Consider the following 15522-nt stretch of genomic DNA (forward strand, 5'->3'; position numbering starts at 1 on the left):
TTCTCAAGAGCTTCCCTCTCTTGGAATCTTGCCCATCTCCCCCAAAGGCATTCTGGTCCCAAGCCCACCCCACCGAGGACCTGGACCATGGGCCAGATGGACAATGCCAAGAGGCCCAACAGCAGCTGGCATCCATTCACAGCATTGCCATGTGGACAGGGGGTGGAATTGGGAATCCACAAAGTCAGGGAGAGAACCCAGGCTCCAGGGCCAAGAGGAGAGCAGACTGTAAGTTGGCTCCTGAAAGATGGGTATTCTGAACAGCCCAGGGTGAGAAAAGGGCTGTCAAAGCTGGGGTCAGTGAGGGCAACATCACAAATGAGCAGGCATCTGGGCATGCCGACTGTGGGCAACTTTGGACCTGGGCTTGCCACTGAGTGGGGCTCAATGATTGGAGGCAGATCTCCCCAGGACAGCTCCCTAGGATATAAGGACAACACCTCACATTTGGGTTCACTGCCTCGGGAATGACTCTGGGCCCAGTGAACCAGGCAGTTAGTCACAGGCCCTGTATCAGATGAGAAAGCAAGCATGAAGAAAGGACAATCTGTATTTTATTTGCATTGGCCTTTGTGGTGTATACAGACACTCAGGAGCCCCTTCTCCCAGCCAGGGGAAGGGACAGTGGATTCTGGAGGAAGGAGACATCAGTGAGGACACAGAGTTCAACAGAAGGCCGTGCTGCCCTCAGCCCGGGGCATCTGTGTGGGCTGGAATGTGTACTGTCTGCACACTCTTCCCCTCCCTGCCATCGAATCTACATGTGTCCTCTTATTCGACACCAGATCACCCTTTTGTCTCCCCATGGGCTTGCTATGAGCAGGAGACACAACTTCTTCAGCTTCTTTTCCTGCTCTTCCCACCCCTTAAGTTCTGTTCCTGGGGATAGAGACGCCAATACCCATAACCTCTCTCCTAAGCCTCCTCATAACCCAGGGTGCACAGCACACACTCCTGACAACTGGTTAAGGCCAAAGACCTGTGAGCTCACAGCTGGCTGTGCCTGACGGCAGGGCAGTAGGACGAATGTTTATATATTGAAGGCAGGAATGCCCTATGACAGGGTGTGGGGAGCCATGGGGCTCTGGGGTATGTCTGACTGGGGACAAAAAGGCTCAGGAAGCCAAAGGCATGGGCTTATTTGTCATAGAAGTCCACGTGGGCTCCAGACTTGAACTCGTCCTTTTGCAGCAAGCTCAGCAGTTTCTGGGCTGACACCCTGCAATCTACCAGCTCTCCCTTTGCCTTCAGCTCCTGCAGTCCTTTTCGCATGTCTGGGTCCATGCAGGTCTCCCGGGCCAACTGCTGCATGTCTGTGTCCAAAGGACCTAGAGGATGAAAAGCAGATGACGAGGGAACATGGCCGAGGCAGGGACAGAAGGTTTCAGGTCCGCGTTGTATGTTGAGGGTAGGGCTGAGTCAGGTCTGGCCAGAGGAAACACGTCATCTTGGCTAAAATATGCAGTCAGGGTTGCCAAAGGCTCCAATTTGTCACTATTGAGTTCTGGGCTGAAATTCAAAAGCTCATGAACACGGACTCTCCAGACTACCATGTCTAAATCCAAGCTCGTCATCTGTTCAACCAGCACTACCTCCTGACATCCCCATTTCTATTAGTCAAGTATTCTTTTTCCAGAGTCAAAACCTCCATCACCTCCTCCTTCCACGCCCCATCGCCCACATAGCCAACCAGGTACCAGGTAGGACCCTTCAGCATCTACACATCCCAACCATCAGGCCCTTTTTACAACCTTGCTTCTCTCCCTGCCTCAGCTCCTTCTGTAGCCCACTACTAAACTCATTCTACTCAAACATCACTGGGGGCCAGGTGCCGTGGCTCACGCCTGTAATCCCAGCACTTGAAGAGGCTGAGGCGGGAGGAACACTTGAGGTGAGGAGTTTGAGACCAGCCTGGCCAAAATGGTGAAACCCTGTCTCTACTAAAAATACAAAAATTAGCCAGGCATGGTGGCACATTCCTGGAGTCCCAGCTACTCTGGAGGCTGAAGCATGAAAATCACCTGTGCCTGGGAGGTGGAGGTTGCTGTGAGCCAAGATCACAACACTGGACTCCAGCCTGGTGACAGAGCAAGACTGTCTCAAACAAACAAACAAACAAAAACATCACTGGGATCACACCATTCCTCTGCTCAAAACCCCTCAACAGCTTCCCAACAGCCTGGCCTAGTACTCAAGGCACCGCTGTCTGCTCTCCTCTGGGCACACCACCTACCCTACGGGCAAACAGGACAATCTGCCACTTCCACAATGAGCCTTCACACCTTCATTTCCTTTTATCAGGAATGCCTTCCACCTGCTAACAACCAACGTCAACGTCCAGCTCAGCTACCTCCAATAAAGCCATCCCTAGTCTCCCCCGCTGAAGGGACTTGTTCCCTTCTTGAACTGTTGTAAGCATGTTCTGTTCTTCACATAGGAATCACTCATGCACCCCAGAATTTGCAGTTAATGGTCCTCAGGGGCAGAAAATCAGAGAATTCCAGGGTTGGAAGAAGAATCTCTCTCCTGGTCCTTGACTGTTTTCCAATGACCTGTGCATCTCTGCCGAGAGAGGACTTACTGCCTTTCCAAACAGCCCATCCGATCTCTGAGCACCTGTTAGGACATTCTTCCCAAGACCAAAATGAAAACCTTGGTTCAGGCCCTGGGGACCTCTTGAAAAATCTCAGCTCCCTCATAATGCCCCGGGCAGCCTCCTGAGACCAAATGCAGCCATGTGGCCTCTGCTCCTGGCTGTAGCTTACAATTGGTCACCACTGTTTGTGCGAGTCCTTGGGCTGGGCTCAGAGTGGATGATGAGTTGAATATTGGTTGCAAGAATAACTGCGCATGTGTGTTGGGGGCGGGGTGGTAGGGGCTGGGGTACTGGAGAACATGAGGAAGAACTTGGACGCAAGGTGGGATCTGGCCCTGCCACATCTCTGCTTTGTGCAGGCCATTCTACCTGTCTGCCCTGAGATCCTGGTCCTATTCCCCAGGGGCACAGACTACTGGATCTCTGCCCAAGTTGCTCAGGCATTCCAGGGCTGCTCTGTTACCACCTTCTGATTGCAGCAACCTCAAGCCTAGAAGAGAATCCTCACTATTAAGAAAGGGGTGCTGTGGCATCAGAAACCAGACCCAGTATCACAAAACTCCCTGTCCTTTGGCGGTCATGAGACCAAGGGCTCTACTGTATTTATCCTAGTATCCCCCATAGTGTTCCAGCACAGTTCAGCTGGGGATAGTCAGCACTCAGCAATGTCTGTCCGCTCTCCATGCAGCTAGCAGGTCCTGCAGCCTGCCTTAGTGCAGTGCTTTGCTAGGTGCTGTGCATAGTGCAAAGGCTTTGCTGTCAAGGGAGGGAAGGAGGCAAGCAAACATATGCAGACAATATGGTGTGGTCAGTTCTATTTAACAATGAGGCAACATGTCACAGGTCAGGGTCATTTTCATATACAGTATCTCATTCAGTCTTCCAAAGTGCCCTGTGAGGCAGGAAGCATCTTCCCTATTTCACATGAAGAAGGCCTGAATCTCGAAACCCAGTCTTCTCCCAAACTCCATTTAATACCTTAGACTTTCCTGCCTCAAACCTCCAGTCCAGGCAACTCCTCACTCTCTGCCAGTATCCCAGACCCTGCCAGCTCTTACTTCCTTGGGTCCATATTTCCCCTAAGGGGTGATGGGTCATGATTCAGGGATAAAATACTCTGTGGGTTGTTTCCTGGAGGGAGCGGACTAGGCCGCTTGCCCAGCCCCCAGAGGGGGACCAGTGGGTCCTGGAGGACAGGGATGGCAGGACTTCCCACCTACCTGGGGCATAGTTCAGCACCCTCACGTTAGGTTCCTCCAACGCTAGGACCTGGAACAGCATATCACGAGCAGCCTTTCCTGCACAGTACAGCGCCCAGCCTTTGAAGGGCTGCAGGGCACAGAGGGACGAGACGTTAACCACGGTTCTGTTGAGGCCAGGACTGGCCGGGAAGGCCTTCAAGACGCTGGATGTCAGGCAGAGCATGGAGGTCAAGTTCAGCGCCCAGTAGTTGTTCACTTGAGTGGAGTCACTCAGGTCTATGAAGCCTTTGGATACATCCCCAAGGGAGCCTGAAAAACCAGAGTTTAGGAGTAACTCAGTGCAGGTAGGGCTTTCTTCTGCCCCAGTGCTCTCCAAGTTCCTCCAGATAACCTCTTCCCATGCAGACCTAGAGGAAGAAGCTGCCTGGCGCTCCTGAAGAGGCTTCTCTCTACCCCAGCTCTGCAGACAGACACACCTGGGGAACCCAGCCATCCCAAGCTGCAGAATGAGAAGGCACCTGCCTTGCCCTGGGGCTGAGGGAGAGTTCTAGGGGTCCTTTGAAAAAGCAGGGAGTTTACTAGTTTGGAGATTCCAAGCCCTGACTCAGGCCTCCACCAGAGGGCGCAGAGCAAGGGGATCGGGAAAGTTCACAGGCGCTTTGGAAAACCCGGCTGGCCAATTTTCCAGGAAGTGGAGCAGTCTGTTTCCTCGACGGCACCGAGTCTCCCTGTACACCTCGCCTCCATTTGCTACTCAAACTGGCACAACCAGGGCTTTAGATTTCCAGGCGTCCTATCCGACTCCCTAGGAGTCGCTCTTAAATTCGCCAGCGATGAAGGAAGTGGACACTCACATGGGAGTCCGCTCCAGCCCCGGTGTCTTACCCGCGTTGTTGATGAGCAGCAGTCGCTGCAGCCCCTCGGGCCTGGGGAGCTCGCGCAGGGCGCTGAGCAGCTGCTGCAAGCCAGCCTCGGCGCTCAGGTCGGCGGGCACCCGAACCACGCGCAAGTCAGACCGCTCGGCGCCCAGCTCGGCCTCCAGCTGCCGCAGTGCCTCGTCGTTGCGGGCGTTAAGGACCAGCACGGAGCCGCGCGACAGCAGCGAGGCCAGGAGTGGGGCCAGCGCCCGGCCGAAGCCGCGGGAGGCCCCGGTCAGCACGCACACAGCACGCCCCAGGCCGCCCTCCATGCTGCAGTCTTCAGCCGGAGGCGCTGGGCCCGGAGACCAGGTGGGAGGCGGGGCGGCCGTGGAGGGCGTGGGGTCGCGACGGGTGTGGGCGGGGCCGCCCTGCCGGGGAGGAGCCGAAACCTCAGGCTTCCGGCCGCGAGGGCACAGGGGTCATGGTTCCCCCTCCCTGCGTCTGGTTCCCTTGGCTGCTGGTAGCGTAAGTAGAAAGGGCCAGCAGGCGCGGCCCACACGGAAAGCCCTAGCAGGGTTCCCGGCTCTGTCTTGCTCTTCGCCCGCACGCTCAACCCCCGGCTGGGACGCATGCTCGGAATTTCCTCCCAGTTCCAGCCCTAACTTCTTTGCACAACTGACCTCTTCCAGGGCAGGCAGACCCTGAACTCGGTGCTGGGCGTCCCCCGGTCGCGGCCTGTGAAAGCCCAGAATGAAGCTCATGCCCATTTAGGGACTGAGGTCTCTGCTGGGCTTGGGAGCTCACTGCTGTCTGCTTGACAGGAGCTTCCTCTGGGAAAACCACAGTGGCTCCAAGTGATAATAAAACCTTTCCCTCTTACTAGACTCTGAGCAGCTCCTTGGTGTCACCAGTACCTTCTGCCTCTTTGAGATTTCTGATTTCTGTTCCTAAAAGTGTATTCCTCGGGATTCTGCCCCTGCTCATGCTACAGTCTCCCAGGTAGCGATTCCGTCCACTCTAAGCTTCGAGTTTATGCAGTCATCTGTCTGTACCTCCAGGTAGGTGCTTCAGAAAATTCACATTTTTTTTTTTCTAGGAGAGAGGGAATGTGAGACAAGTTGGTATGCAGCTACATGTATTAAAAATGAATCTCTTCATGGTTTCCTTCTTTATGGCTGAATGGTATTCCATTATGTATATACATATGTTCAAATATTGTATATCAGTTTTTAAAAAATGAATCTCTTTAGAGTTTAGCAAGAGCCGTAAATAACCTCTGATAACAGCTCAATTCCCCACAGGGCTGATCCCTCCCTTGGGGCTAAACAGCAAAGTTACCTTCCCACTATTATTGCCAGTTCCAAGAAAGAAATAACTTGGGAGAAGCTTTTTTTTTTTTTTTTTTTTTTTTTTTTTTTTTGGTCTTGCTCTGTGGCCCAAACTGGAGTGTGGTGGTGCAATCACAGTTTGCTGCAGCCTTGAGCTCTTGCGCTGGAGCAATCCTTCCACCTCAGGCTCCTGAGTAGCTAGAACTACAGGTGCACCACCACGCTTGGCTAATTGTTTTTAAGCTTTTGGTATTTTAACGCTGATAGGACCCTGTATACATGTATACCATTTGAAATTGCCCTGCTTTTCACTTAGCTATTCACACTGAAAGATAAAGATCTTATTGGGCCAACAGCCTACTCTTTTTTATTTTATTTTATTTTATTTTATTTTATTTTAAGATGGGGTTTCACCATGATGGCCAGGCTGGTCTTGAACTCCTGACCTCAGGTGATCCACCCACCTTGGCCTCCCAAAGTGCTAGGATTACAGGGGTGAGCCAACGCGCCCAACCAACAGCCTCCTCTTTAAAGAATTTTAATAAGTTTCTCCCTGCTCTCCAGGCCTTAGAAGACAGGTTGATGAAAGCACGATGCCATCCATCCATTCATGTGACATTGATTAAATTTCTACCATCTGTCAGACTTTGAAGAAAAGGAGGGAACAACGAAGGGATGGCAAAGCATCAGCCTCTTCTGAACCTAGCTGCTTCTAGGAGGAACCACTTAGGAATAGCCCCTATGGAGAGTGTGGTTTTCCTAGGCTAGGAGAGGGTCTGGAAAATTCTTTTCTGAGGAAGACGATTATCTGCTTTAGCAAATTTTTGTATTTTTTGTAGAGATGGATCTTGCTATGTTGCCCAGTCTGGCCTTGAAATCCTGATTTAAAGCAGTTTTACTATCTTAGCCTCGCAAAGTGCAGAGATTATAGGTGTAAGTCACTGTACCTGGCCAACAGTAACTTTTTTTAAAAAAAGATACAAATGCCTGAAAGGTAAGAAATATGTAAAAATTGTGTTAAAAGCATAAGCATGGTAAAGGACATGGGTAGGGGAATGCGTGAAATTTGAATATGGCCTGTAGGTTAGTTATTGGCATTGAATCATTTCCTGATTTTGACCAATGAGCTATTGTTATATCAGAGAATGTTCTTGTTTTTGGAAATACACAGAAGTATTTAGTAAAGGGGCATCATATCTGCAACTTACTTTCAAATGTTTCAGAAAAAAATTAGAATGAGTAAGGCAATGGTAAAATGTTAACATTTAGGAAATCTGCATTAAAAATATTCAGGAATTCTTTATACTATTCTTGAAACTTTGTAAAAGTCTGAAATTATTTCTAACTAAGTTTTTACAATGAGCCATACTTGGCTCCTGCCTATAATCCCAGCACTTTGGGAGGCTGAGGGAGGAGGATCGCCTGAAGTTAGGAATTTGAGACTAGCCTGGCCAACATGGTGAAAGCCGTCTCTACTAAAAATAAAAATTAGCCGAGTGTGGTGGTGCATGCCTGTAGTCTCAGCTACTCAGGAGGCTGAAGCAGGAGAATCGCTTAAAGCCAGGAGGCAGAAGTTGCAGTGAGCTGATATCACACTACTGTACTCTAGCCTGGGTGACAGAGCAAAACTCCATCTCAAAGAAAAAAAAAAAAGAACTGTACTTACAAGTCAAAAATAAAATTTTTAAAAAACTGAGCAAAGGATGTGAATAGACATTTATCCAAAAAAATTACACAAATGGCCAATAAGCACATAGAAAGATGTTCAACATAATTTGCCATCAGGGAAATACAAATTAAAATTACAATGAGATACCATTTCACATCCATTAAGATGGCTAAAATAAAACAGACAGATAACAAATATTGGCAGGTGATATGATTTGACTGTGTCCCCATCCAAATTTCATCTTGAATTATAGTTTCCACAATTCCCATGTGTCATGGGAGGGACCCAGTAGGAGGTTAATGGAATCATGGAGGCAGGTCTTTCACATGCCGTTATTGTGATAGTGAATAAATTTCATGAGATCTGATGGTTTTATAAATGAGAGTTCCCCTGCACAAGCTCTCTCTTGCCTGCCACCATGTACAACGTGGCTTTCACCTTTCATCTTCCACTATGATTATGAGGCCTCCCCAGACATGTGGAACTGTGAATTCATTAATCCTCTTTTTCTTTATAAGTTACCCAGTCTTGGGTATGTCTTTATCAGCAGTGGAAAAATGGACTAATACGGTAAATTGGTACTGAGAGTGGTGTGCTTCTGTAAAAATACCTGAAAATATGGAAGTAACTTTGGAACTGGGTAACAGGCAGAGGTTGGAACGAACAGTTTGGAAGGCTCAGAAGATAAGAAAATGTGGGAAAGTTTGGAACTTCCTAGAGACTTGTTGAATAGCTTTGACCAAAATGTTGATAGTGATATGGACAATAAGGTCCAGGCAGAGGTGGTCTCAGATGGAGATAAGGAACTTGGGAACTGGAGTAAAGGTCACTCTTGCTATGCAAAGAGACTGGCAGTATTTTGCCCCTGCCCTAGAGATCTGTGGAACTTCAAACTGGAGAGAGATGATTTAGGGTATCCAGCAGAAGAAAATTCTAAGCAGTGAAGGATTAGAGAGGAAGCAATGCGTCAAAATTTGGAAAATTTGCAGCCTGATGATGCAATAGAAAAGAAAACTTCATTTTCTAGGGAGAAATTCAAGCTCACTGCAGAAATTTGCATAAGTAACAAGGAGCCAAATAAGTAACAGGAAGCCAAGACAATGAGGAAGGTGTCTCCAGGACATGTCAGAGACCTTTGCAGCAGTCCCTGCCATCACAGGCCCAGAGACCTAGAGGGAAAACATTGTTTCAAGGACTAGGCCCAGAACCCCTTGCTGTGTGCAGCCTAGGAACTTGATGCCCTGTGTCCCAGCTGCTCCAGCCATGGCTGAACGAGGCCAAGGCACAGCTCATGCTGTGGCTTCAGAGGACGAAAGCCCCAAGCCTTGGCAGCTTCCACATGGTATTGAGCTTGCTGATGTGGAGAAGTCAATAATTAAGGTTTGGGAACCTCCACCATTTCAGAAGATGTATGGAAATACCTGGATGTCCAGGCAGAAGTTTGCTGCAGGGCAGGCCCCTCATGGAGAATGTCTGCTAGGTCAGTACATGAAGGAAATGTGGGTTTGAAGCCCAGACACAGAGTCCCCACTGGGGCACTACCTAGTGGAGCTATGAGAAAAGTGTCATGATCCTCCAGACATCAGAATGTTAGATCCACCAACAGCTTGCACCATAAGCCTGGAAAAGCCACAGACACTCAATGCAAGCCCATGGAAGCGGCCAGGAGGGAGGCTCTACCCTGCAAAGCCACAAGGGTGGAGCTGCCCAAGGCCATGGGAGCCCACCTCTTGCATCAGCATGACCTGGATGTGAGACATGGATTCAAAGGAAATAATTTTGGAACTTTAAGGTTTAATGACTGCCCTATTGGATTTTGGACTTACAAGGAGCCTGTAGCCCCTTTGTTTTAGCCAATTTCTCCCATTGGGAAAGCTATAGTTACCCAATGCCTGTATCCCCATTTTATCTAAGAAATAACTAACTTGCTTTTCATTTTACAGGCTCAGAGGCAGAAGGGACTTGTCTCAGATGAGACTTTGGACTGTGGATTTTTGAGTTAATGCTGAAATGAGTTAATTAAGACTTTGGGTGACTGTTAGGAAGGCATGACTGGTTTTGAAATGTGAGAACGTGAGATTTGGAGGGGCCAGGGGTGAAATGATATGATTTGGCTGTGTCCCCACCCATATCTAATCTTGAATTCTATCTCCCACAATTTCCACGTATTGTGGGAGGGACCCCGTGGGAGGTAATTGAATCACGGGGGCAGTCTTTCCCGTTCTCTTCTATGGCAGTGAATAAGTCTCACAAGATCTGATGGCTTTATAAATGGGAGTTCCCCTGTGCAAGCTCTCTTGCCTGCCGCCAAGTAAGACATGTCTTTTGGCTAGGCATGGTGGCTCACACCTGTAATGCCAGCACTTTGGGAGGCCAAGGCAGGCAGATCATTTGAGGTCAGGAGTTTGAGACTAGCCTGACCAACATGGTGAAACCCCGTCTCTACTAAAAATACAAAAATTAGCTGGGCATGGTGTTGCATGCCTGTAATCCCAGCTACTTGGGAGGCTGAGGCCAGAGAATTGCTTGAACCCAGGAGGCGGGGGTTGCAGTGAGCCAAGATTGTGCCACTGCACTCCAGCTTGGGTGACAGAGTGAGACTCCATCTCAAAAACAAACAAAAAACGGCATGCCTTTTGCCTCCTAAATAGCTGGGATTACATGGTATTACAGGCATGTGCCACCACACCCAGCTAATTTTTGTATTTTTAGTAGAGACAGGGTTTCACCCTGTTGGCCAGGCTGGTCTCAAACTCCTGACCTCAAGTGATCTGCCGCTTTGGCCTCCTAAGTGCTGGCATTATAGGCATGATCCACTGCACCCGGCCTGGAGTCCAGAATTCTGAAATCAAGGTATCAGCATGGTTATACTCCCTCCAAGGTTTCTAGGGGGGAGAATTCTTCCTTGCCTCTTCCAGCTCCTGGTGGCTCCAGGCATTGCTGCTAGCAGTCCTCAATGTTCCTTGGCTTATAGCTGTGTAACTCCAAACTTTGCCTTTAACTTTACATGGACTTCTTCTCTGTATGTCACTTGTCATTGAATTTAGGACCTGTCCTGAATCCAGGATTATCTCATCTCAAGAAACTAAATTTAATTATAGTTACAAATAAGGTCATATTTTTTCCAAATATGATCATATTCACAAGTTTCAAGTAGACATATCTTTTGAGGCCGAGGAGTGGGAACATACAACTCAACCCATTAGGATATATGATAGAGAAGCAGGGCTTTCTCATTAAGAAATTTGCTGGACAATTGAGCCCCAAATCTTGGCTTTTAGCCAAATTTGAAAAACTGATTTTTGAGAGATACATGCAAAGGAAGCACCAAACACATTTCAATGGATACGTTTATGAAGACACAGTTTCTGTCATCCCAGTCATCGCCTTTATGACATGGAAGTTACTGGAGTGAGTGAGTAATGCTTTTTGAAAAGGATGGGAACAATAAGATTTCATGTAGCTCATGGGCTTTCTGGACAAATTTGAGTAAAGGGAAAAGGACTGGGAAGCAAAAGCACACAGAGAACAAAGGTGTGTTTGACAAGAAAGATGGCAATGAAGTGATCCTGGGCTGGGTTAGGAAAGCAGGCTTTCGTCCCTCCAGTGGCACTCCAGCTTCAGGAGGTCAATGCTGGACAGCTCCCGCCTTTTCTTACTAGCTTGAAAGAAAGGAAAAGATAGCCACGGTCCCTCTGCCTTCCTTTCCGCCAAGACCAAGGATTTCATCCCCTTCCCCTACCCCTGCCCCAAACTCATCTTTTCTTTATTGCTTCCTTTGTTCTGGGATTTCTCAATAATGTGTCACCTGGTGACAGCAGCTTTATGCATATTCTTTAGTTTCATTCATTCATTCATTTGTGCATCCATTCAATAACTTTTTATTCTATTTACTGAGTGCCTACCAAGTACCAGACTTTGAAGACACCACATTCATGCCACATATAGGTACTAGAGATACATCAGTTTACAAAATAGGTAAAAATTCCTGTCTTCCTCAGGCTTACATTTTTGGAGAGAGAAACAGACAATAAATAAATAAATAAATAAATAAATAAATAAATAAATAAAACCTACAGTATGTTGGATGGACCTTTGGTTTAAATATGTCCCCCAAGGTTCATATGTTGGAAAAATTTTTTTTGAGACAGGGTCTCACTCTGTTGCCCAAGCTGGAGTGCAGTGGCATGATCTAGGTGCAGTGCAACCTTCACTTCCCAGGCTAAAGAGCTTCTCCCACCTCAGCCTCCTAAGTATCTGGGACTACAGGTGCATGCCACCATGCTCAGCTAATTTTTAAATTTTTTGTAGAGATGAAGTCTCACTATATTGCCCAGTCTGATCTCAAACTCCTGGACTCAAGCAATCCTCCCACCTGGGTCTCCCAAAGTGCTGGGATTATAGGTGTGAGCTGTGGCGCCCAGCCATGTGTTGGAAACTTAATCCTTAATGCAACAGTGTTGGGAGGTGGAGTATAATAGGTGATTAGGCCAGCGGGTTCTGCCCTCGTGAATGGATTAATGCCATTGTCACGTGAGTGAGTTATTATTGCAGGAGTGGGCTTGTTATAAAAGTGAGTTTGGGCTGGGCATGGTGGCTCATGACTGTAATCCCAGCACTTTGAGAGGCCGAAGCAGGTGGATTGCCTGAGCTCAGGAGTTTGAGACCTGCCTGGGAAACATGGTGAAACCCCATCTCTACTAAAAATTCAAAAAATTAGCTGGGCGTGGTGGTGCATACCTGTAGTCCCAGCTACCCTGGTGGCCGAGGCATGATAAGTGCTTGAATTTGGGAAAGCAGACATTGCAGTGAACTGAGATTGCACCACTGCACTCCAGTCTGGGTGACAGAGTGAGATTCTATCTTAAAAAAAAGAGTTTGGCTCTCTTGCTCTCTCATTCTCACACATACTCTCTTGCACTTCTGCCTCTGCCATGGAATGGTGCAGCACAAAGGCCATTACCAGAGTCTTGTGCCATGCTCTTGGGCTTCTCAGCCTCCATATTTATGAGCCTAATAAACTTCTATTGTTTATAAATTACCCATCTCAGGTATTCTGTTGTAGCAGCATAAAACAGACTAATTTACATGATGATAAGTTTCAAAGGAAAATAAAACAAGGATGGTAATTATGGAGTGCTGAGGTGGAGAGTGCTTGTAATTTAATACTGGGTGATCAGAGAATGCCACATTGAAAACATAGTATTTGAGAAGAGAGCAGTAGGAGGTGAGAGAGTGACCCATGCAGCTATCCAGAGGAAGATTATTTCAGGCAGAGAAAACAGCAAGCACAGAGGCTCCTAAGTGGGAGGGTGCCGGGGTGGTCTGAAGAACAGGAAAAGGGCAGGGTTGCTTTAGTAGTGTTAGCAAGGCAGAGAGAATTTAGAGAGATCAGATAAGTCATGGAATGCCAGATATGTACAGACCTTACAGGTGGTTGTAAGACTTTTCCTTTTACTAGCAGAGAGATGGGAAAGCACTGGAGGGATCTGAGCTTAAGAGACTTGCTTAGATTCATTCCTGCTTCAGTTTTGAGAATAAACTGTAGACTCTAGGGAGGAGCAGCAAGACTATCTAGGAACATGTTTCTGTGTTACAGATGAGAAGATTCTGGAGATGTGATTCGTTTGGGGATATATTTTGAAGAAGAAGGCAAAAGGATTTGCTGCTGAAGACATGGAGATGGAGCATACAAAAAAGGATAATCGATGATGACCCTATGGTTTGGGGCCTTTGCAACTGGAAGGATAAAAATTGCCATTTTCTGAGGTTGGGAAGACTGCAGAAGGAGCAAGATTCTTTGGAGGAGATCAAAGTTCAGTTTTGGGGCCAAGTGCAGCGGCTCACACCTGTAATCCCAGCACTTTGGGAGACCAAGGTGGGCACATTGCTTGAGGCCAGGAGTTCAAGACCAGTCTGGCCAACATAGTGAAACCCCATCTCTACCAAAAAATTAAACAAATTAGCCGGGGGCAATGGTGTGTGCCTGTAGTCCCAGCTACTTGGGAGGCTGAGCCAGGAGAATCACTTAAACCCAGGAGGCGGAGGTTGCAGTGACTTGAGAATGCACCATCCAACTCCAGCCTGGGCAACAGAGCAAAACTCCATCTAAATAAATAAATAAATAAAAATAAATAAAGTTTAGTTTTGGATGTGTTAAGCTGAGATGCCCACTGGATATCAAAGAGATGTCAGTAGACATATATGTGTATAAGTTTGGAGTGAAAAGGAGAGGTCTAGACTGTTGATACAAATTTGAAAGACTTCACTAGATAGATAGTTTTTAAAGCCTCAAGATAGGATATCACTTAGGGAGTGAGTATAGGTGAAGAACAGAAGTTGTGGAGATAAGGAGGAATTCAGAAAAAGAGACAGATATAGGGCTATGAAATGAAATAAAAGACATCTAGTTAAATTTTAAACAATTTTTAGTACATAATTATCTGATGCAATATTTGGCATACACTTATACAAAAAGTTATGTGTTACTTGTCTGAAATTCAGGCTTAACTGTATTTTTGTTTGTTAAATCTAGCATTTCTATCCTGAGAACCACTGGCCATGAAGGCAGGAGGAAAGTCATGAAAGTGTGGTGTCTTGGAAGTATAATACAATTTTAAAAGGACTTCAAGAAGAAATGTGTTATCAAAATTTCACAAACTTCTGGTAAGTCAAGTAAATAGAGAATTGATTTAGTAACATGGAAGTCATTGGTGACCTTCATATGAGATGTTTCTGTGAAATGGTGGGTGCAAAATTTGGTTGAAGTAGGTGCAAGAGAGAATAGAGGCAAGGAACAGAAAAATGCCAAGGGCAGGATGTGTCATTTACATGAAACCTACTCACTATCCATTTTTCTATTACTGTTGAATCTTGGTCGCAGACCTACAGCTGAAGCACAGAATAGTGTTGGTAGCCCCAAGGATCATTCCATGTTTCCCTGTTTACAACAAGTTTTCTCCCATATGGACCTGCTTGTTTGCGGGACACATTCGCCTCCTGTCACTGTCTGATTCTAATTTATGGAGACTCTGTCCCTGCTTACAGTACTGTCTGCGGGGACCCCACTCCCCAGATTAGAAGATGCCAGTGTCAGCTTCCCTCAGAATTATATGTTACCATCAAATAATGTATTTAGCAATGCTAATAAGACAAATGAGGTGTGTCATTAAGAATTACAGCTGACATCTGAATATTCATTGCAAATACAAGTAAGCATGCTAGATGCAACTTGAAGTGAAAATAGCATTATGTGTTGACATTTTATTACACTTTAAAGTATTGCAAGAGTGAAATTATGAGGTAATTAATGATGACTATAAAAATGATGAGACTAGAAATTATGAGGTAATTAATGATGACTATAAAAACTGTTAATTTTAAATATTAAAAATTTGCTAAGAGACTTTAAGCATGGTGATTCATGCCTGGAATCCTAGTACTTTGGGAGGCTGAGGTAGGAGGATTGCCTGAGTCTAAGGGTTTGAGACCAGCCTGGGCAACATAGGGAGACCTCATTTCTATGAAATTAAAAAAATTTAAAAAATTAACTGGGTGTGGTGGCATATGCCTGTGGTCCCAGCTACTTGGGAGGCTGACGAGGGAGGATTACTTGAGCCCAGGAGAGCTCAAGCTGTGATTGCACCACTGTATTCCAGCTTGAGTAACCCAGAGAGACCCTCTCTCTCTCTCAAAAAAAGAGATTTTAAGTAAATAGGGGGAATAGACTGAACTAATACAAACCTTAAAAATGTATGTGAGATAATTTAGGAACACATTTTTATTTCTTTTGATTCAATAAGCATTTAAATTATAAATAATACAGGCAAAAAATTAAAATTACAACTGAAAACTGCTATAAACAGAA

At 46.6% G+C, this 15522-nt stretch overlaps 1 protein-coding gene and 1 long non-coding RNA gene across 3 annotated transcripts in view; one reads left to right on the forward strand and one right to left on the reverse strand.

The window, feature by feature from the left end:
* Nucleotides 1-536: 536 nt before the first annotated feature.
* SPR (sepiapterin reductase) lies at nucleotides 537-5066 on the reverse strand. Its single transcript, XM_003922612.4, has 3 exons — nucleotides 4684-5066; nucleotides 3817-4107; nucleotides 537-1328 (listed from the first exon to the last, which is right to left on the reverse strand). The coding sequence occupies exons 1-3, from the start codon at nucleotides 4985-4987 to the stop codon at nucleotides 1138-1140; spliced, it is 786 nt and encodes a 261-aa protein (XP_003922661.1). The 5' UTR covers nucleotides 4988-5066; the 3' UTR covers nucleotides 537-1137.
* Nucleotides 5067-5122: 56 nt separating this feature from the next.
* Nucleotides 5123-15522, forward strand: part of LOC141584400 (uncharacterized) — a 33812-nt gene continuing 23412 nt past the window's right edge. For both annotated transcript variants that reach the window (XR_012517452.1, XR_012517450.1), the window contains exons 1-3: nucleotides 5123-5716; nucleotides 13255-13533; nucleotides 14191-14321. This is a non-coding gene — a long non-coding RNA (uncharacterized LOC141584400). The remainder of the gene's footprint in view (nucleotides 5717-13254; nucleotides 13534-14190; nucleotides 14322-15522) is intronic.

Source organism: Saimiri boliviensis, chromosome 1, assembly GCF_048565385.1.
Source record: "Saimiri boliviensis isolate mSaiBol1 chromosome 1, mSaiBol1.pri, whole genome shotgun sequence".
Taxonomy (NCBI): Eukaryota; Metazoa; Chordata; class Mammalia; order Primates; family Cebidae; genus Saimiri; species Saimiri boliviensis.